This window comes from Hyperolius riggenbachi, chromosome 5 (assembly GCF_040937935.1).
Source record: "Hyperolius riggenbachi isolate aHypRig1 chromosome 5, aHypRig1.pri, whole genome shotgun sequence".
Classification (NCBI taxonomy): Eukaryota; Metazoa; Chordata; class Amphibia; order Anura; family Hyperoliidae; genus Hyperolius; species Hyperolius riggenbachi.
Window position 1 is genome coordinate 67,676,426 of NC_090650.1, and position 22,404 is coordinate 67,698,829.

The 22,404-nt window shown below is 43.8% G+C and overlaps 1 protein-coding gene across 8 annotated transcripts in view; it reads left to right on the top strand.

Moving 5' to 3' along the window:
* Nucleotides 1-22,404, top strand: part of DIP2C (disco interacting protein 2 homolog C) — a 635,214-nt gene that overhangs the window by 515,811 nt on the left and 96,999 nt on the right. For all 8 annotated transcript variants that reach the window (XM_068235828.1, XM_068235830.1, XM_068235833.1 and 5 more), the window contains 3 exons: nt 9,102-9,216; nt 9,920-10,121; nt 14,528-14,637. In XM_068235828.1, the coding sequence (XP_068091929.1) occupies nt 9,102-9,216; nt 9,920-10,121; nt 14,528-14,637 (427 nt within the window). The remainder of the gene's footprint in view (nt 1-9,101; nt 9,217-9,919; nt 10,122-14,527; nt 14,638-22,404) is intronic.

Sequence of the window (22,404 nt, forward strand, 5' to 3'; positions counted from 1 at the left end):
CAAATGACTTTACAGCATTATAATTGCAAAGTCTTGTAGAATAATTAGGATTTCTGGTTCATAAAGACATAAATTAGCCCTTTTACCTGTGCAAAAATAGCTCAGGGCCCTCTGATGTGCGGATGTCCACACATTCTGCTCTGACTTTACAAATATTGCCCTCCTCTTTTACTTTTCCTGTCCTACAACTAAGCATGGCTCTCACTGCCCTAAACTTCTCCAGATACTCACATAGTGCTCTCTAAGTTGCAGTGATGACATCAGGCTATTGTGTACAGGGAGTGCAGAATTATTAGGCAAATGAGTATCATCCTCTTTATGCATGTTGTCTTGCTCCAAGCTGTATAGGCTCGAAAGCCTACTACCAATTAAGCATATTAGGTGATGTGCATCTCTGTAATGAGAAGGGGTGTGGTCTAATGACATCAACACCCTATATCAGGTGTGCATAATTATTAGGCAACTTCCTTTCCTTTGGCAAAATGGGTCAAAAGAAGGACTTGACAGGCTCAGAAAAGTCAAAAATAGTGAGATATCTTGCAGAGGGATGCAGCACTCTTAAAATTGCAAAGCTTCTGAAGCGTGATCATCGAACAATCAAGCGTTTCATTCAAAATAGTCAACCGGGTCGCAAGAAGCGTGTGGAAAAACCAAGGCACAAAATAACTGCCCATGAACTGAGAAAGTCAAGCGTGCAGCTGCCAAGATGCCACTTGCCACCAGTTTGGCCATATTTCAGAGCTGCAACATCACTGGAGTGCCCAAAAGTACAAGGTGTGCAATACTCAGAGACATGGCCAAGGTAAGAAAGGCTGAAAGACGATCCCACCACTGAACAAGACACACAAGCTGAAACGTCAAGACTGGGCCAAGAAATATCTCAAGACTGATTCTTCTAAGGTTTTATGGACTGATGAAAAGAGAGTGAGTCTTGATGGGCCAGATGGATGGGCCCGTGGCTGGATTGGTAAAGGGCAGAGAGCTCCAGTCCGACTCAGACGCCAGCAAGGTGGAGTACTGGTTTGGGCTGGTATCATCAAAGATGAGCTTGTGGGGCCTTTTTCGGGTTGAGGATGGAGTCAAGCTCAACTCCCAGTCCTACTGCCAGTTTCTGGAAGACACCTTCTTCAAGCAGTGGTACAGGAAGAAGTCTGCATCCTTCAAGAAAAACATGATTTTCATGCAGGACAATGCTCCATCACACGCGTCCAAGTACTCCACAGCGTGGCTGGCAAGAAAGGGTATAAAAGAAGAAAAACTAATGACATGGCCTCCTTGTTCACCTGATCTGAACCCCATTGAGAACCTGTGGTCCATCATAAAATGTGAGATTTACAAGGAGGGAAAAAAGTACACCTCTCTGAACAGTGTCTGGGAGGCTGTGGTTGCTGCTGCACGCAATGTTGATGGTGAACAGATCAAAACACTGACAGAATCCATGGATGGCAGGCTTTTGAGTGTCCTTGCAAAGAAAGGTGGCTATATTGGTCACTGATTTGTTTTTGTTTTGTTTTTGAATGTCAGAAATGTATATTTGTGAATGTTGAGATGTTATATTGGTTTCACTGGTAAAAATAAATAATTGAAATGGGTATATATTTGTTTTTTGTTAAGTTGCCTAATAACTATGCACAGTAATAGTCACCTGCACACACAGATATCCCCCTAAAATAGCTAAAACTAAAAACAAACTAAAAACTACTTTCAAAAATATTCAGCTTTGATATTAATGAGTTTTTTGGGTTCATTGAGAACATGGTTGTTTTTCAGTAATAAAATTATTCCTCAAAAATACAACTTGCCTAATAATTCTGCACTCCCTGTATATCAGAGGATTTGTAGGCTTCTGCCATGTTAGTGTAACAGCATTTCATCCGACTGTCAACGATTGATCAGTGGAGGCATGGCTATAGTCATATGAAGAACATCAGGGGGATTGAGACATTGTGGCATTGCAGGTTTACTTGGTGATTGGTGGTTTATGGGATGTACATAAAGTTTTGTGAGGGTAGGCTCTAATCTAACTACTACTTTAGTCTAATCTCACGACTCAAAAACATACTGATAAATTATCTGGCTTCCTCTTAATGATTGTCCTTAAAGTGGAACTAAACGTGTGCTTCCTCTCTGCTCTAAAAGATTAGCCCCATCATCAGAACTTTTAGGGGAAAAAAAATCTTTGATACAATTTATGTAAATCCCCCCCAAAAAAAAACCGCTGAAGTTTACAAGTTGGTTTCACTTTCCTGGGATCACTGAAAGGGTTAATCCTCAGTGTTACTTTACCAGCAGAGAGACATGTCACAGCTCTGATTCACAGCTGCTGATAATTGAACATCTGATGTAGCTAAATAAGCACAGGAACACTGTGGAACTATATGTGGAATAAAGGCTTTTCATTTTGTGCTGTGCAAGAGTTTGGATGGTAGGGATGCTAGAATTGTAATTTGGTATGGAGTACGCCACCTCCTCCGAGGGACATACTCCGTAACATGATTCGTGCAATGAACTCTGAAATGCATTGCAGAAAATGTCAGTACAGTATATTATAATAATATTTTCTCTCAGTAAGTCCACATTGCTGAGACACTAATGACTTTACCTTGACACTTGCGAGGTTATGGCCAAACATCATTTTGGTGAGACTTATATTTGGGAAACATTGATACCAGTTGTCAGAGCTCTCGGCACACTCTTGTTACAGGAAGTAAATAAACGGGCTTGCAGGCATCTCTTGCTTCCCGCTTGAATTGTATATTAGCAGTTTAGGATTATTGTACAGACAGAATTACATGCTTGTTGTGGGTGTGTGACTGAAACTGCTGAAGCTAAATGATCAGCCTGACATCTGCAAAATTAGCATCGTTTACAATGAACACCATGATGACAGCATTCATTCATTCATTATCTCTTAGCACTGGGCTTGATCAAATTGACTTCCACTTCCTGTTTTAACCATAATGATTTTGCCTCCAAGAACAAATCATATTAGGGTGGTTTCTCTCCCAATGTTGAGGTATCGCCTGTTCCTTTCTATCCCTTGTCTACATGTGTCACAATGATGCCTTAGAAAAGTCCAACAGCTCAAAACTGTTGGCAGTTTCACCCTTCTTTTTTCCCTTGTTCAGCATCTTGCAGAGACTTTTATCGGTATATTTACTAAACCCCCGTAAAGTTTGCATCTGCAAGCAATGCGCATAAAGTTTACCAGTGTTTATGTAAATTAAGAAAAGCTTTACATAGTTTGCGTACATTTCTTTATACATGCAACACCACATAACTTGTGTAACAGGCAAATAGTTGATGCATGCATAACACAAGTTGCACTAATAACATTGTGTCTGGTAATTTGCATACAGTCCAGAAACATTGTGTGTTGTGTGCACCTGCAAAATGCGTTGTCAATTTTATGTGCTCGAATGAAAGACCTTGTTACAATCAACCGGTCCAAATTCTTCGAGAGGTAAGATTACCTTTCTGTTTATAAGGTTAACAGCGTATTAGCTTATCTTTTATGCATTGGGCGCCTCCACCCCTGTTTTAAAGTGGATTTGAGATGAAGTTTTACACATTGCATAATTGGGTTCGTTTCCTATTGTTTATAGGGCATTCCTCAAGCCAAATACTTTTTTGTTTTTGTTTTAATACTTTAATTCCCTATAAATTAAACAAGCCACGCCCACAGGTTTTCAGAGAGCCAAGGCACTTTCAGGCAGTAGCAAGGGCTCATGGGAGCTCAGTCTGGGCAGGAGGAGGGGGAGGTATTACTAGCCAGAGATTTCAGAGGCAGAGGGGAGGAGGGAGAAGGAGGGGGGATTAGGTTGTTTTGCTCAAGATGCAGATACGCCTACCTCTGTGTAATGTTTACAAACAACATGGCTGCTGTCATTGTATCACAGGAAGAAAGAATCATATTCTATTAAAGCTGTTTGCAGCTAGATTTGTTGTGTAAACTATCTAAACTTTAGATAAGATATATAGACAAGTTACTTGTTATAGTTAGTTTTTCATCTCGGATCCGCTTTAAGTGTCTTGTCATACCTCTTTTAGAGGTTATAGTTTTTTAGTTGTCCTAAAGAACTTCCGGAGTGCGACCACCCAGTTCCTGTTACAGACCTGGAAAACCGAGTGGGGACGGTTAATTTCCTGCCTGCTCTGATTCTGGTTGCAAGATTTTGCAACCCACCTTTGTGAGTAAATCCATCCTTAGCTATTTTCTTTTCTGAATCGTACACAATTCTGCACCATTGGGCTCCAGGTCGCCTTTTATTTTTTAGATGAACCTGGGGTTGTTGCAATCACAGGAACCATTGACATAAGCATACTTCATTACTGCATGGCCATTGCAGTCTAACATGCTCGGTACGGAGGCTATTATAGTAAAACCCCGTTATCCAGAATTCGGTTATCTAGAATTCTTAACCAGCCAGGAAAAAAAAATCCTGGCCTTGCAGGGTGCATAGCGCTAGCTTTACACCTCTTTATACAGTAATAAACCCCCATTACATCAAGTCAAGTCTGTCCTTTGTCTTATTTGTTTTAAATTACGGTATTGTGTTGCAACATTAATACAGAGTTTATGGTAAGTATAGCGTGAGGAGTATAGTTGTTGTGTTTTTTTTTTTAGTTAGGCCTATTTTTAACATACACTCTTAAGCAGCCACAAACTACACTTATCTGGCAGTTGATGCTGGATAATCAGGTTTTTACTGTATTTGGTTGCTGACACATCCGCCATTGCATAACTAACACTAGTGCTCTTGGGTTAATAGCCACAAGACAAACTACATTTATATTGCACTTTTCTCCTGTCGGACTCAAAGCGCTTGAGCTGCAGCCACTAGAACGCTTGGTAGGCAGTAGCAGTGTTGGGGAGTCTAGCCCAAGGACTCCTTGCTGAATAGGTGCTGGCTTACTGAACAGGAAGAGCCGGGACTTGAGCCCAGGGCCCTTAACCATTACACTATCCATCCACAAAAACTTACTGACTGGGGAAGGGGGGCGCTGGTTCTCTACGTAGCTATGATATTTTCAATAAGAGTGTTTGGGGAGCTCTAGCAATCAGCCAACAGTAGGGAAGTGATGTCTATTACGATTCCATCTCTCATTGAATTTGGTGCCAGTGTGAAGGTGAGGACCACTTTGGTTTAGAGGTTAGGCATCACTTTTAGAAGTGTCATTATAGTATAAAGGGACAGAATAGGAGGAACATAAATTGATTGGCTAGCATTAGAAATTTAAGGTTGGGCTTTTTGGAAGGTTTTACCAACAAAGGGGCGAATGTTAATCAGGAAAGGTTTATGCTGGGAATACACGACACGTTTTTTCGGCAGATCTACCTACTGCAGTGACCTAGTCCTCATAACAGTGGGCAGGGCACTTCTGCTCTGCACACTTAAACCACCCCTCTATCTTGCAAGTGAAATCCTGACTTTAAACTGAAGGCTGTGTTTTTAGTGTTGTATGGCCTATGTCTCTGCAGTGACCACATGAATACACTTCACAACAGGCTTGGACTCTAGTGGTGGCAAGAGAGGTAGGTCATGACCAGGTACCTGCCTATCGCTGCAACAAGAGATTGGCAGCTTATGTAGAGCGAAACAAACAACATTTCAAATAAAGCTCTTCTATGCATTTGTAGATGAAAAATAAATAACTGCAGACTGCATAAATAAAACCTGTTCCTGAGCTGTGGCTTTGAAGGCTGCTGTCAGATATCTATTCACATGCAAACAAATAGACAAACCGAGGTGCTGTTGGATGTCTGTTTATGTTCTTCCACATATGCAAATAGCATGATGCAAAATTTATGGATTTATTTTCCAGCCAATCCCCTCACGCAGACACATTTCAGTCAGTAAATATTTTAAGAGCTTTAACGATGCAGCGTTACTTTAGTGTTTGGGATCTGTGAAGAATACTGATAGTTAGGCTTTGCGCTCCCTGGCCTACTCCAAGGTCGTATAGTAAAACTACAACTGCTGTCCGCAAGGCGTTGAACTCAAACTAAGCGGGCGTGTAAGGTTCATTTGGGGAAAACAATGGGCACTGTCTGAGGAGACGGAGCTTTGCTGGGTCTTCAATAGTACTCTGAATATTTTATTCTGTTGACATAAACATGACATAAATTGAATTGCTTTTCTGTGAGGAGAGATAACATTTCATGAGCAGCCTGCTGACAGTTCACACAGCTCCAGGCTCTACTGGGCTGATAATTAACAGTGGACGCTCCTGCGAGCTGCAGTCTGTCATGTTACTGTTGCGTGCGGCGACCATAAAATGTCTGAGATCTTGTATACAAATAGGTGATCAGCTCCATCCTTTGCTACAATAAAATGTTCTGTGGTACAACACGCTGATTATAGGAAGCTGTGCAGCCTGACATTAGATGTCTTAAGGCTTGCTCTAGTAAACTGCTGTAAAGAGCTGTGATGCTGGTCAACATGTGGCATCAAGAGATGAGGCATTCTCCTGCAGTGGAAGTGACACATGATCATGTGATTGTGACAACAAGCCAAAAAGCTTAGAAAATAAGCTTTGAAGATATTTTGGTATGATTTTGTAAGATTCTAATGAGCTGGTCATGTGATCATTTGTCACATTTTGTTCCTGTTTTATCCTGTATGATTTTGTTTACAGGATAAATAATCTTTCGTGGTATAATATGGAAGTCAATCAGCAAGTCTGGACTTATGGTTGCCTCCGGCGGACCAGCTGTTCACATATAATCCACCTTCCCCCTCCAAAAAATAGAAAACCACCTTGGCCAATCTTTTACCTCGAAGTTAGCCCTGCATATTTCCTCATGAGGAAGTCTATATCAAATCATGTATTTAACTTTGTAGCAACGTGTGTAGAATTTAATATTTTTTAATGGCTATTAGGAGCCAAACAGCTAGTAGTTGGGCGCCGAGAGGGTAAGTGCTACATTTTAGCAGAGGGCTAATGTTAAGCACTAGGAGGGTTGAGATAGTGTTATCTTTTGATTTGCGTCAGCCAGTAGCTGCCTATGACAGATTTGTTATCCTAGCCTATGTAGTGTATGCAGAATTGTTATTTTTAGTAACTGTATATACTCTCGTATAAGCCTAATTTTTTTTGCATAAAAAATGTGCTGAAAAGTTACCCCCCTCGGCTTATATGCAAGTCAGTGGAGCAGAACAGATGGTGCAGCAGGTTTTGTTACTGGCAGAGGAGTGTAAGGATTGTGCAGTAGTGATCCTGCTCTTACCAGCTTGCATCCTGCTGTGCCCGTGCCCCTCATCACCTGCAACATGGTGGGCAGAGTGTGCTGCACAAGACTACCTGTGTCCCCTGGCTTGTGGAGCGGAGCGTGCCAGCAACGTGTCAGCGGTACAATGGTCAGGGATTCTTCCTGTGTGGCATTCGCTGTGTCTCATATCTATGACGCCATCTAGTGGCTTCTTGAGACACAGCTGTATGATCCTGGGGCACATCTGGCTATGGGGAGGGGAGCTGACTTGTACTGGGGAGCATCTGGCTACTTTGGAGGGGCCTATATTGGGGAAGGGGGCTTACATGTGAGTCCATCACTTTTTCCTGGTTTCTGAGAGAAAAGTGGGTACCTTGGCTTATACACGGGTCGGCTTATATGCAAGTATATACGGTATTACTGTATTTTTCAGAATATAAGACTGAGCGATTGCGACTGTGATCAGCGAACTGTCAGGTGAGATCAGAGAGTACTGAAGTGTTAGTGTAGCGCAGCGCAGCGCAGTGTAGTGCCATGCAATGTAGTGTAGGTTAGTTGGTGGGGCAGCAGGGGTCAGTGTAGTGTAGTGGGGCAGCATAGCTTAGTGACTGCTCGGGGGGAAGGGTCCATAACATGCCCCTATAGGCGCACCAGGTTTAGTATTTTTTCCCCTGGTTTTTGCCCTCTAAATCTAGGTGCATCTTATAGTCCGGAGCGTCTTATATTCTGAAAAATAGGGTATGTCTTCTTGCTTGCCATGTATTAAAGCGGAATATAACACAGCATTTCAACTTTGCTCTAAAACATTATTTACAGCATATTATATGCAACCAGCATTTTTTTTTTACTAGACCAGCATTGGAAGGGTTACACACAGAGCTTTAAAGTTCCGTGGAGAGAAATGCAGACGCATCCGAAGTTTAGATAGATACATTTAAGTAAACACAATGTAACAAGTGGTGATTGTTACACACACTCTGGCTGTCCTCCAGCTCCTGCACAGTCAGAGAGTGTGTGTCACATTCCTCACTTGTTACATTGTGTTTACTTAAATGTATCTATCTAAACTTCGGATGCATCTGCATTTCTCTCCAAGGAACTTTAACCCCCCTGGCGGTATGAAAAATTCCGCCAGGGGGCAGCGCAGCAGGTTTTTTTTAATTAATTTATTTTTTTTAATCATGTATAGCCACTGCTCAGCGGCGTCCCCCCGCCCGCTTCGATCGCCTTCGGCGATATCCGATCAGGAAATCCCGTTCAAAGAACGGGATTTCCTGGAGGGCTTCCCCCGTCGCCATGGCGACGGGGCGGGATGACGTCAGCGACGTCGGGACGTCATTGGGAGTCCCGATCCACCCCTCGGCGCTGCCTGGCACTGATTGGCCAGGCAGCGCACGGGGTCTGGGGGGGGCCGCGCGCCACAACGGATAGCGGCGACCGGGCGCGGGCCGGCGGCGATCAGTGTGCTGGCGCAGCTAGCAAAGTGCTAGCTGCGTGCAGCAAAAAAAAAAAAATTATGTAAATCGGCCCAGCAGGGCCTGAGCGGCACCCTCCGGCGGCTTACCCCGTGTCACACACGGGGTTACCGCTAAGGAGGTTAAAGCTCTGTGTGTAACCCTTCCAATGCTGGTCTAGTAAAAAAAAAAGCTGGTTGCATATAATATGCTGTAAATAATGTTTTAGAGCAAAGTTGATATGCTGGGTTATATTCCGCTTTAAAGTGCATTACACATTATCATTAGCTTTTTAACCTACGTTACTGAAAAGCCCTAATGTAGTCATACTGCCTGATCACACCACGTTATATTGACATAAATGATGTTATAGAGAAAAAGTTGCTGAACCTCACTGGTAACCCTTCTGTGGCATGTGTTTTCTGTCTCTGCAGGATAGCAGTGTTTTCTGTGAATGTCCTGCATGATGAGAGGATAGTTATCGTAGCAGAGCAGCGGCCCGACTCTACGGAAGAGGACAGCTTCCAATGGATGAGCAGAGTTCTGCAGGTAGAGCAATAAATCCAAATAATTCCCATTTATTTGCATTTTCCTTTTATTTTGCCTTTTTCCCTAACAAATAACAGGTTGGCACCCAAACAGAACACCAGGGAGTTGGTAATAAGCCTTGCAGAGAGGACCCCTGTTCTGCTGATGAGTGTTGAAGGCTGGATTGTTGAAGGCTGACTACCCCTTTTGAAAGATTTCCCTATGTTGCCCATGGGGTGGGAAATGGAGGAAAGTCTCCCCAGTGGTGATCACATTAATAACTAATGACCTGATTTTGGGAATGGTTGTAACTAAGGATCCAGAGGTTATATTTAGATGAGATGTCCTGCATTACATGCAGAAATTTACTTAGTTGTCTCTCTGGAGATTGTATGATGGCTCAGATACGCTATAAGCTCTTTTCTGAGCACTTTTTGGCCATCAGAGCTTCCTGAGAGCTTTTTAAAAAAACACTCTCATTGACTTACATTAAAATCACGGTAAAATCGGCATCATATAAAATCACACAATTTTACCGCAATCGCGATTTTAATGAATAACATTGACATTTTCTTCAGCGTAGACCTGTTTGTTTCTCATTTACCATCCATTGTTATTATTATGCTCTTGGTTGCATTGTTTTCTAATTGTAAAAAGATTTACATTTGGTTTTGTACATATATACATTTGTTGAAGAATCTCATCACTATTCTGTTCCTTGTAGGCCATTGACAGCATCCATCAAGTTGGAGTTTACTGTCTAGCCCTGGTACCAGCCAACACACTCCCCAAAACTCCCTTAGGTGGCATTCACCTGTCAGAGACCAAGCAACTGTTCCTGGAGGGCTCGCTCCATCCGTGTAATGTGCTCATGTGTCCCCACACGTGTGTAACCAACCTTCCAAAACCAAGACAAAAGCAACCAGGTAAGACCGCGAGTCCAGAGTCCCCCCAAGTTAAGTACCCCTCCCCCCCCCCCCAGATTACACATCAAAGATTACATATCATCTTTAATGTGAACCTGAGACTAAAGGCCCATACACACGTCAGATTTTTGCGAACGACCCGTCGTTTGAACGTTCCGTCGTTCAGTCGTTCACACGTCAAATCCGACGTGTGTACAGACTATCGTTCGGGTGATAAGACTGGTTTCCAGCGATCCGCCGGGCGGATCGCTGGAAACCAGTCTTATCACGCGAACGATAGTCCGTACACACGTCTGATTCCGCGTGCGAACGACTGAACGACGGAACATTCAAACGACCCGTCGTTCGCAAAAATCCGACGTGTGTATGGGCCTTTATGCTTCATACACACTTGAGATAAGTCTGTGGAAAAGGCAAGTTCACAGACCAATTTTACCCCCTTCCATGTAGTATGAGAGCCACACTCTACACACTTCCGCATTCCTCGTCGTAAACTGCAGTAAAGCGCGTCCACATGACGCGTTTGGCGTCATGCACATGACGTGTTTGGCGTCATGCGGACGCGCTTTACTGCAGTTTACGACGAGGAATGCGGAAGAGGCCCGAGGACGACTGGCAGTCGTCCGAAAACGAAACTTAGCGGCGGAGGGAGACCGGAGGGCACCGAAGGACCGGCGCGGGCACCGGACGGCTGCAGGAGGCTTCGGAAAGCCCCCAGGTAAGTTAATTTATTTTTCCTCGCCAGTTAAGGTTCCCTTTAAGCAACAGCTTACAGCTTCGGCGGCCTATACTGTAAACAGCTACAAATCTCTGCTGTTATTCTGTCTGTGTCATAGTTGAGTTTATGTTGCACAAGCGCTTCCCTGTTCAGCAGCGGATAATGACCAGAAGGAACTTCCGTTTGCTTGTGTACTGTTGTTTGCAGTGGAGCAATGGACTGCTCTGTTAGGCCTTACACTGCTGACATTAATCTAAAATCCACAGAGCAGCTTATCACTTTGCTGCTGGCGACGGCATGCTAGCAAATGGAATTCATTCTGTTTCCCGTTGGCCGTCCTGTCGCTGAGCAGGGAGTCACCCATGTGACATAGCATAGAAACCATCTTCATTTCTGAGTATCTTTAAAGTGGACCTGAACTCTTGCTCAGGATGGAAGGAAAACATAGAGAAATGCACCATGTATGTATTTAGAGAGTTTAGCCTGTCTAAGACCTCATTCACATTGGGGGTGTTCAGAAACGTGTAAAAACACATGTGAAAAAATGCATGCGTTGGTGTGAGTTTTAGTGCGCATTTCAGTGCATTGCTGTTAAAGGATACCTGAAGTGACATGTGACATGATGAGATAGACATGTGTATGTACAGTGCCTAGCACTCAAATAACTATGCTGTGTTCCTTTTTTTCTTTCTCTGTCTGAAAGTGTTAGATTTCAGGTATGTAAGTGGCTGGCCCAGTGGCCCTCACTAATAAGAAATTTCAACTATAAAACTCTTTCCTAGCAGAAAATGGCTTCTGAGAGCAAGAAAGAGATAAAAAGGGGAGTCAGCCACTTACATACCTTATATTTAACTATTTCAGGCAGAGCAAGAAAAAAAGGGACACAGCCTAGTTATTTGTGTGCTAGGCACTGTAAATACCCATGTCTATCTTATCATGTAATGTCACATCGGGTATCCTTTAAGCAAACCCATGCATTTACATGTGCTTAAACTTGTTTAGTTTTTTTCAGCATGTTATGCTTATTGTAGCAGTAGCAGATGTCAATAAAGATTTGTTTTCATTTGAAAATTTTTTTTTTTCAATTGGGGTAAAAATGCATGCGTTTCTATGCGCTAAAAAAGGCGCACCCATTCACTTGAATTGACGTTCGCTTTACAGCTCAACTCACAGAAATGCATGCAACACTACGTTTTTGTAATGGTAACATGGGAAAATCAATACCTTGCAGAATGCACAGGGCAATGTGCTGTGAAAAATGCACAGAAATGGCCCTGATGTGAACGAGGACTAATTCCCCTTCATCTGTGAATAATCACAAGTTGTAATTTTATCTCTTGGCTGTCAGCTGACCACAGCAGAAAGCTAATTAGTAAACACAGGATATTAACAATATGTCTGCTTTCATGAAAGCAGGAAGTATACACACTGCAGATTTATTGCAGGATTTGTATCAGCTGTAACAAATGCTTTTCTTTAAAGGTTATTATGCTGTTGCTTTTCTTTTAGAGCAGAGAGGAAGTTCTGAGTTTAGGTCCACTTTAATTCTGTTGAACATCGGAATGATCGCCTGTTCATCTAAACGCCTGTTTTGTTCTTACTAAAACAAGCTAAAGTACTCCAGTTCTAAAACCAGGTGTAGTAATTTGCATATTGGAGTGGAGTGCACACATTAACCATTTCAGCCTAACTGGATGTGAATACACATCCAGTGTAGTGTTGGAGGGTGCACCACCAGTCTGTTACTAAATGAGACGCATGTGGTATCATTTTAACCGGGTCAAGTTGTAGAATACAATTTGGTGTAAAACTACACAAGACATATGGGGTAACATTTTAACCGTGATAAGTAGTAGAATAGATTTTAGGATGAAGGGCTATGTCTTGTCTATTCTTTTTAGTAACAAACTGAATCAAAAGAAATACAAATTTTGTATATTCTATACAAAAACCAAGACCTGTAAAATGAAAACAAAGTGACAGAATATAAAAGAAAATAACTATAGTGTTACCTTAGGAATTTGGCTTTTCAAATATGGCCTCAATTCACTAAGGTTTATAAAACATTTTATCAAACGTTTGATAATTTACCGCATGGGTAAAATCTTATTTTGAATTCACTAAGGTGTTATAGATTTATTAAATGTTTTATCGGTAAAACATTCAATAAATCTATAACACCTTAGTGAATTCAAAATGAGATTTTACTCATGAGGCAAATTATCAAACGTTTGATAAAGTGTTTGATAAAGCTTAGTTTAAAATGTGTGCCATGAGGGTATATTAGTTATTTTTGCAAATAAGGTTTTGTAATCATCAATGGTGTACAATGAGAAAGCAAAACACAAAACAGAAAAAAAGACACCTTCATTTCCAAATACAATATTGTAACCATACATTGTACTAGAAGAATAATCTAAATGTTGTAATAACCAGGGTGGATAAGCAAATAAAATTTGTGGCTGTAACTTCTAGTTAGCACTGTTTATTGTAAAGGTATAATGGATTTCAATGGAGACGTATTGTTTTCTTTTTTTCAATTTTTTCCCTTATTTTCCCTTTAAATTGCATAGAAAATAAGGTAATTACTCAACAAAAATATCACTCACTAAAAGCAGTACAGTACATACAGTAGCCCTACCTACTGGAGAAGCGGACAGGAGGTCACATGACCAGTGTTTTCATGTTAAAAAAAAAATCAGTGTTTAAACTTAAGTTGGCAAAGATGCAACTTTACTTGCGCAAATAATTTAATACACTTTAAAAATGACCATACTTCGCCTCAATATGTGTATGGTACACTTAGTTTAGTTAAATTCATGTGTTGTGAAGTTTAAAGTTATTATTTATATAGGGCTTTACAGAGTATATACCGTAGTCACTTCACTGACTGTCCTCAGAGGGGATCACAATCTAATCCCTACCATACTCTTGTGTCCATCATAGTTGGAAATAATTGCTCCCTGGTGCATTAGGGAGCATTGACAGAGAACTTGTGGAGCAGATGATCTGTAGGTCAAGGGTTTTACTTGTGCTGTTTTTTGTTTTTTGTTGTTGTTTTTTTCTTATCTCTGATTGGATCTCAGATTTAGCTGCATTTTCCAAGTCGTGCTACACATACGTTCTCTAAGCACCCATCTGCTTTCAGCTGGCTATTGCAGAAAACCTTTTAGGGCCCGTTTTCACTAGTGCGGTGCGATTCCGTTGCGGAAAATGCAAAAACAAATTTGCGTGCATATGCGAATTCGTATGCATTTGTATGCAAATTCGCATCTTTTTGTAAGTATGGGAATTTAACCATGTCAGTGCCTGTGTGCATTGATTTTAAGCGAAAACGTACGCAAATTCGCATAACGAAAATGCATGCTATATATTACATTATAGGCGAATCGCACACTAACCTTGCGGTGTGCAAATCCTGATTGTTCTGCTGTGCAGATTTTTTTCTGCACAGTCCACCGCACAGCGTGACCGGAGAAACGCCCATTGATTTATACTGGCTATGCGCATCTGCATGCTGAAAACTCATGCAGATTGGCTCTAGTGGAAACAGGCCCTTATAGATAAGTGGTATGATGCACATTTTGCAGCAGCGCCAGGAGGTTTAGGCCAAGACATTACATTATTAGTGTTCTCCTTTGACCTTCATTATTCACTTGAATAACATACATCATATTACTTTTTATAGAAATTGGCCCTGCCTCTGTGATGGTGGGGAACCTGGTCTCTGGTAAGAGGATTGCACAGGCCAGCGGAAGGGATCTGGGACAAATAGAGGATAATGATCAGGCCAGGAAGGTAAGTTTTTAATCTCACTAAATATTTAATTTAAATAGTCCTGACCCAGTCTGCTGTGTTTTGCAGAAAACATTTCAGTCCATAGCCCAGGAGGATGTTACTTGCAATCTAATGTCTCTACTGCAGTCAGGAAATAAATATGTCTGCCTCCAGATCTCTTTCATTTCACGTGTGCAACTTTTATAAAAGAAGTGGAAGATTTTAAAATACATTTTCAGCACCTGTTAAATAAAATGATCACCTAGATGCTTCTACTGAAATGTCTTAATGTTCTGTCTGAACTTTTTTACATCTTCTGTTTTTTTGTTTTAACCAATGATAAGCTGCTTCTCTGAGGCATTTTTTTGTGTTTTCAGATAAAATTTCTATCCTTATGGCGGTAAAGCTACATATACACTTCAGATTACGCTCATATATTATTACATTATATTATTACATATATAATTTAGATTACGCTCATGTAGGCCTGTCTCCTCTGAGAATTTAGTATATTTGTGCAGGTGCCCCCCGAGTTCTGTTGGTGGCAAGAAAAGGGGGCAAGATTAATTTCTGCGCTAAGTTGTATGGCCCAGCAGTGAGCTGTTAAAGCTGCAGTGTGCTGAAATGTAAAAAAATGGCCTGGTCACTAGGGGGGTGTAAGCCTGTGGTCCTCAAGTGGTTAAGCAATACCAGTTGCCTGGCTGTCCTGCTGATTCTCTGCCTCTAATAACTTTTAGCCATATACCCTGAACAAGCATGCAGTGTTTTTGACAATATTGTCAGATCTGGCAAGCTTAGCTGAATGCTTTTTTCTTGTGTTATGCATATAACTGCTGCAGCCAAATAGATCAGCCAAAGAGATCAGGACTGCTAGGCAACTGGTAATATTTAAAAGGAAATACATTTGCAGCCTCCTTATTCTTCTCACTTCAACTGTCCTTTAACCACTTTGCATCCAGACTAGAGATGGCTCCTACCTCCGATGATTTTAGGTTCTCGAACGTGAACATCCGCAAAAGTTCGGGTTCGCGCAAACTTTGCGAACTGCAATAGCCTTTAATAGGGAGGCGAACTTTGAAAACTACAAACATTTATGCTGGCCACAAAAGTGATGGAAAAGATGTTTCAAGGGGTCTAACACCTGGAGGGTGGCATGGCGGAGCGGGATACACGTCAAAAGTCCCAGGGAAAGATCAGAATTTGACGCACACCAGCGTTTTAAGGGCAGAAATCACACTGCGTACTAAATTGGAGGCCTAAAGTGCTTTAAAACATCTTACACGAGTATACATCAATCTGGTAGTGTAATTAATATACTGCTTCACACTGACAGACCAAACTCACTGTGTAACGCACCGCTAACAGCTGTTTGTGTAGTGACGGCCATGCTGGATTGGTGCGCACCATGGCGAGAGTGCAGGCGATAGCGGTTTTCAAGCCCATATGGTCGCCGGGCTGAGGCAGCTCAATGATAGAACAACAGTGACTGTCCAGGCTGATCGAATTTGGTCTGTCCACAATGAAGCAATTACCTTATTATCTTCGGTGTCCAAACCCCCCCCCCCCCCGACACACCCATATAGCCGGCGGTCATTGCTTCATTGTGATACGCACGCCCCTTTACCGAGGCAAGGTAACGATCACGAAGGGGAATCGACACATGTACATGCCTTTTGTTTTGTTGTTGCAGCCGCAGTGCAGCCAGAAAAATTAGGCAGGCATGTACACGCACCAGAAAAAAATTGTATTGTTTTTGTTAGCCTTAAAAATTCAGGAATCCACCTGGAGTCCTGGACCCTGTTGGTGGTGGCGGAGAAGGCAGTCAAGCGGCCGACTTAGTCTTGGGGCAGGCAGTCACACAGCGTGAAGGCAGAGATGCGGTGTGTGGGGACTGACTTAGTCTTCGGACAGGCCTGACCATGTTTTGCAGACAACGTGGTCAGAAGGACCCTTGACTCAACGCTGTGTGCCAGAGATGACACCACTTGCCTTTCAACATCACGGTACAGTTTGGGTATCGCCTTTTTTTTATAAATAGTTGCGGCCTGGTATCTTCCACTGCGGTGTGTGGCTTTGCTTTTGTGTGCTGCTTTTCCTCAGGTGGTCATCCGATTGCAGTTTGTGCTTTGTCATCATGTGCCTTCGTAAGGAAGTTGTCCCTACACGGGTCTTGATCTTTCCAAGCTCAATTTTCGGTGGCTGAGAGTACAGATGGCATTGCACTCATCTGAGGCAGACACACAAAAAATGTCCACACCGCTGAGCCCTGGGATGATGCCACTTTGGTGGTGGAGGCCGACTGAGTGCCACGCCTGATATGCCACGGTTCCGTGCGGAAGCTGAGGAAGATAAGGTGTTCTGTGTTAAATAGTCAACTACGTCCTGACAATCTTAGGGGTTGATGGCACGTGCCTTCTGAACACTGTACTTAGGTCCAGGGCAGCACAAAATCACGACAGCACGACCTCGAACAGACCTGCTGGGTGACCTGCCTCTGGCTCTGCCTCTGCCGGTTTTGTCTATATTGGGGGGATGAAGTGAAAGGTATGCCCTGATTTGACTAATACAATGTGCAGTCACACAGGTGCAGTGAACAGGTATGCAGTGACTGGTATTACAAATGTGCAGCTGTCACACACACAGATACCGTGAAGAGGTATGCAGTGACTGGTATATAATATAACACTGCGTGCTGTCACACAGGTGCAGTGAAAGGTATGCACGGACTGGTATTGCAAATGTGCAGCTTTCACACACACAGGTACCGTGAACAGGGTATGCAGTGACTGGTATATAATATAACAAAGCGTGCTGTCACGCAGGTGCTCTGAACAGGTATGCAGTGACTGGTATCAATACAATGTGCAGCTGTCACACACACAGGTACTGTGAACAGGTATGCGGTGACTGGTATATAATGTAACACTGCGTGCTGTCACGCAGGTGCATTGAACAGATACGCACGGACTGGTATCAATACAATGTGCAACTGTCACACACACCGGTACCGTGAACAGGTATGCAGTGACTGGTATATAATATAACACTGTGTGCTGTCACACAGGTGCACTGAACAGATATGCAGTGACTGGTATCAATACAATGTGCAGTTGTCACACACACAGGTACCGAGAACAGGTATGCAGTGACTGGTATTACAAATGTGCAGCTGTCACACACATGCAGTGAAAAGGTAGGCACTGAATGTGCTGGCTGCTGGGCCTTGCACAGTATAGCAATTAGCAAGCAAGGGCCAGCTGCGACTGCCAGGGCTGCATATGCAAGTGTCAGTGGGCCACACACACACACAAAAAAAAACAGATCACAAGAACAACATTAGCTCTGAAAAGAACTGTTGTGGGGTGGGGGGGCTCCGGGAGAGAGTGCAGCCTTATTGGCTGACATGTGTCTGCTGACTGTGATGTAGAGGGTCAAAATTTAGCCTAATGATGTAGTATAGGGGGCGGGTCGGACTCTCATATAGTTCACCGCAAACACGAACCACCGATGTTCGCGCAAATCTGTTCGCAGTCGAACCGTTTGGGCCATCTCTAATCCAGACCTTATTTGCTCACTTAAAGCTGAATTATTGCAAATACCTTCTGCTATAAGAAGGCAAAAATTAATTTAGATTTGCATTTCAACAGAGGGCTTTTTGGTCTCTTTTAGCCCTTTATACACTCCTGGTTGTTCTGGGTCACCATTAGCTATTCCTTACTTCAAAATTAGGAACTGATCATTAAAGTACAAAGTTAACACTTTAAAAATCTTTTTTTCTGTTGAATTTCCAATCCAGGGACATGTAGTGGAGTTCTGTTTAACTCCCCGCTCGTTATTTGCTGGCTCATAAATGAGTTTGTTTGGCCTCTGGGTGACATTTGGCTCATCTCTTCTTTTCCTGCTGTATAAAGCAATCCAAGTTTCTTATTGATTGCAGAGCATACAGAATAACCTGCAGAATCATTAGTTTGCTAACTACAACAATGTGAGGAACCTTTCTGGATCTATCGGGTATAACCGATGACTGCCGGCAATGCAATCCATAATGCATTATTAAATACGCTGCTGGGATGGATGGAAATATTAACACGTTTATGAGCCTCTGTTGCCGTGTGAAGCGTGTATTTAAATAAAAACAAATGATTCCTCGGGTTCCGTGTGTTGCGCACGGAAAGCCTTGGGGGATCACATAATGAGATCATGGCTGGTGACACGAGATAAAGGCCCGGGGATCATCGCGCACTATCGATGACCTGTTTGATGGCATGAGAAATAATGATCAAGAAGAAAGCAGATGTAATGATACCTCGAGGTCAGTAGCAACAGGCAGTTACTGGGGTGTAAACCAAAAGCAAAGAACTCCCGTCAAGGTTAACTCATAGATGATGGCCGAAGGGGAAACTCTGGAGACCGGACAATGATCTCGTCAAGAGGAAGAAAAATGATGCTATTTGTAAGGGAGTATAGAATGGAAAAAAAAGATAAGCATTTGTTAAAGCAAACCTGTAAGCTTAAAAGAAGAGAACATTAGATACTTTCCTCAGGGATCCTCCAGAGGCTTCTCACATCCTCCTTCAGACCACCACTGGACGCCAGGACTTCCTTAGGAGTTTGTGGTCACTCTCCTAACCAGGAATAAGCGCAGCCGCACTGCACTGGGTGCCTCAGGGCTATGCAGAAGCACGGAGCCACTCTGGCTTCTCAAGGAGTTTTGGGGGGTCCCAATGCTGGATTGGTGGAGGCAAAGGGGGATGGGAACATTCTGGATTATCCAGAGGCTTCACTCTACTGAGGAAAGTATCTATTTTCCTTTGAAGGCAGTCCATAGTTTTGAGCAGGCACTCCATCAGTGGGATGTGGAGTGCCCCACAGCATGTGGAGTGCCCCACCAGGGGCGTGAACACTCTTGACCACTGCTACACAGCACTGAAGGGTGCTTACAAAGCAGTCCCAGGGGCAGCTCTTGGCGCCTCTGACCACTGTGTCATACACCTGATCCCCACCTACAAGAGGCGCCTAGAATCTGCAAAACCGACTCTTAAATCTGCCAAAGTATGGTCGGATGAGGCCAAGCTCCAACTCCAAGCCTGTTTCGACTGCACTGACTGGGTGTCCTTGGAATCACCAAGCATAGATGAGTGGGCAGACAATGTTGCCTCATACATCAGCTTCTGTGAAGACTCGTGCGTACCAACCAAATTCTTCAAGGTCTACCCAAACAACAAGCCGTGGTTCACCAACAAGCTACGGCATCTGCGGAGGCAAAAAGAGATCGCACACAAGTCAGGCAACCAGGAGGACTACAGGAGGGCGAGAAATGACCTAAGTCGAGAACTGAGGGCTGCCAAAAGAGTCTATGCTGAGAGGATGGAACAAAACCTGCGCTCAAATGACACTCGAGCTGTGTGAAAGGGGCTTAGGGCTGCCACCAACTACAAGCCCCCCCCCCAACACGCACCTCCCAGTCCGGAGCTAGCCGAAGAACTCGGCAAGTTCTACTGCAGGTTCGAGAGTCAGGTAGAACCGAGGGGTCACCTGGAATCGCCAAATCCCCCTTCTCGCCCCACAGTGAACATCAGGAGCCCACCTCCTTCTCCAGTAGCGAGTGAGGCTGATGTCCTGAAACTCCTGTCAAGGTTAGGCACCAGGAAAGCCCCAGGTCCGGACGGCGTGTCTCCAGCCTGCTTAAAAACCTGCTCCAGGCAACTCGCTCCCATCCTCTCCACCATCTTCACCAAATCACTAAGTGAAGGCACAGTCCCCAGATGCTTCAAGAGGTCGACCATCATACCTGTCCCGAAGAAACAGGGAGTCCCTGACCTGAACAACTTCAGGCCGGTGGCCCTTACGTCCATCATAATGAAAACTCTGGAGCGAGTAGTCCTATCCAACCTCAAGATCTCCACCTTGCCCCTTCTAGACCCCCATCAGTTCGCGTACAGGGCGAACAGGTCCACTGATGACGCTATTAACATCTGCTTGGAGTCCATTTATGAGCACCTTGACAGACCAAGCACGTATGCCAGAATTCTACTCCTGGACTTTAGCTCGGCATTTAACACTATCTGTCCACGCATCCTACAGGAAGAACTAGCCACACTTGGTGTGCACCCAAGCCTGCGCCTCTGGATTACAGACTTTCTCACCAACAGGACCCAAACTGTCAGGCTGGGTGGCATCTACTCACAAACCATGACCATGAATACAGGTGCCCCCCAAGGCTGTGTCTTGTCTCCACTGCTGTTCTCCCTCTATACAAACAACTGCAGATCCAAGGCAGACTCGGTCAAGGTCATCAAGTTCGCCGACGACACCACCATTGTCGGTCTCATCACCAAGGACAACATCCAGGAGTACAGTCAGCAGGTGGAAAGAATCTCCCAATGGTGCAAGGAGAACAAGCTAGTACTGAACACTACAAAAACCGTCGAGCTAATCGTCGACTTCAGGAAGTCCGCACCCACCCCACCACCAATTCACATTGACGGTACGGAAGTGGCCAGAGTGCAGTGTGCTCGCCTCCTGGGCACTACCATCTCCAGTGACCTCAGCTGGAGGCCTAACATCACTGCAATCCAAAGGAAAGCCTCTACTTCCTTCGTCAGCTGAGGAAGTTCGGCATGGCCCCAGAGATCTTGACCAGCTTCTACTCCGCCACCATTGAATCGATTCTCTGCTCCTCCATCCTGGTCTGGTACACTGGCGCCACCGCCAGTGACAGGCTCACACTTCAGAGAGTCATCAGGGCAGCGGAGAGGGTCATTGGGAGACCTCTTCCCCCACTTGACCTCCTACACAAGAGAAGGCTGAGATCAAGGGCGCCGAGGATCGCTAACGATCCCACTCACCCGGGCCGCCGCTACTTCTGTCAGCTCCCACTGGGACGGAGGCTTCGGGCCATCTCCACAAGGACTTCCAGACACAGTAACTCTTTCTTTCCCGCGGCCGTTAGCCTCCTAAATTCCCTCCACATACTCCCATCTGCACACAATAACTAATGATAGGCCATTTTATGTCTTTTGACCTGTCACGGGTACTGTTTAACTGCTGCTCTTGCATGTAATGCAAATGTTAGTGCAATATAATGTATTTTTCTTTGTAAATGCTTGTCCTCTGCTGTAAATGCTTGTCCTCTGTGTATAAGTGTAATGCAACTGCTGTTCTACGCTACCTATCGCTGTCTCTTCGGAGCTATATGTACTGTGCCAAACCCAATTCCGGGCATGACCCAGTTATGCCTGGCGAAATAAAGATTCCTGATTCCTTGATACAGTAGTGTACACAATACCACATATACAAATAGTTGCAGGAGATATCAGCATACCAGCTTTTCAAGAAAGAGCATACTTTTTTTTTATTGTGGTCAAGTTCCAAAAGAAGTCTGACAATTGTTTTGGTGCCTCGCAGGGTCCACATGCAGGGTTTTACCACATGCCTTGATAAAGGGGAACCCTGTGAAGCCCCCGAAACAATTGTTGAACCTCTTGTGGAACCTGAGCACCAAAAAAAAAGTGTGGTACTTCTTGCAGCCCACTCAGCCGGGCAATCTTCGCTGATAGCAGCTCTATTCACACTTCAGATTGCAGCTTTTGAACTTGTCGTAGGCCCACGGATGTTATGTATACGGTGTGCCTCTGAGGAAGCGGCTGTTGGCTGTGAAACACGTGTCAGGCATTTTGTGATGTGAAGTGAAGGTCTGATGTTGTATCTACACATACTACTCGTAATCTGAAGATATACAGAATAAACAAGAGAACTTGTGGCTAAAAAAAAAAACCCCGTTTTTCG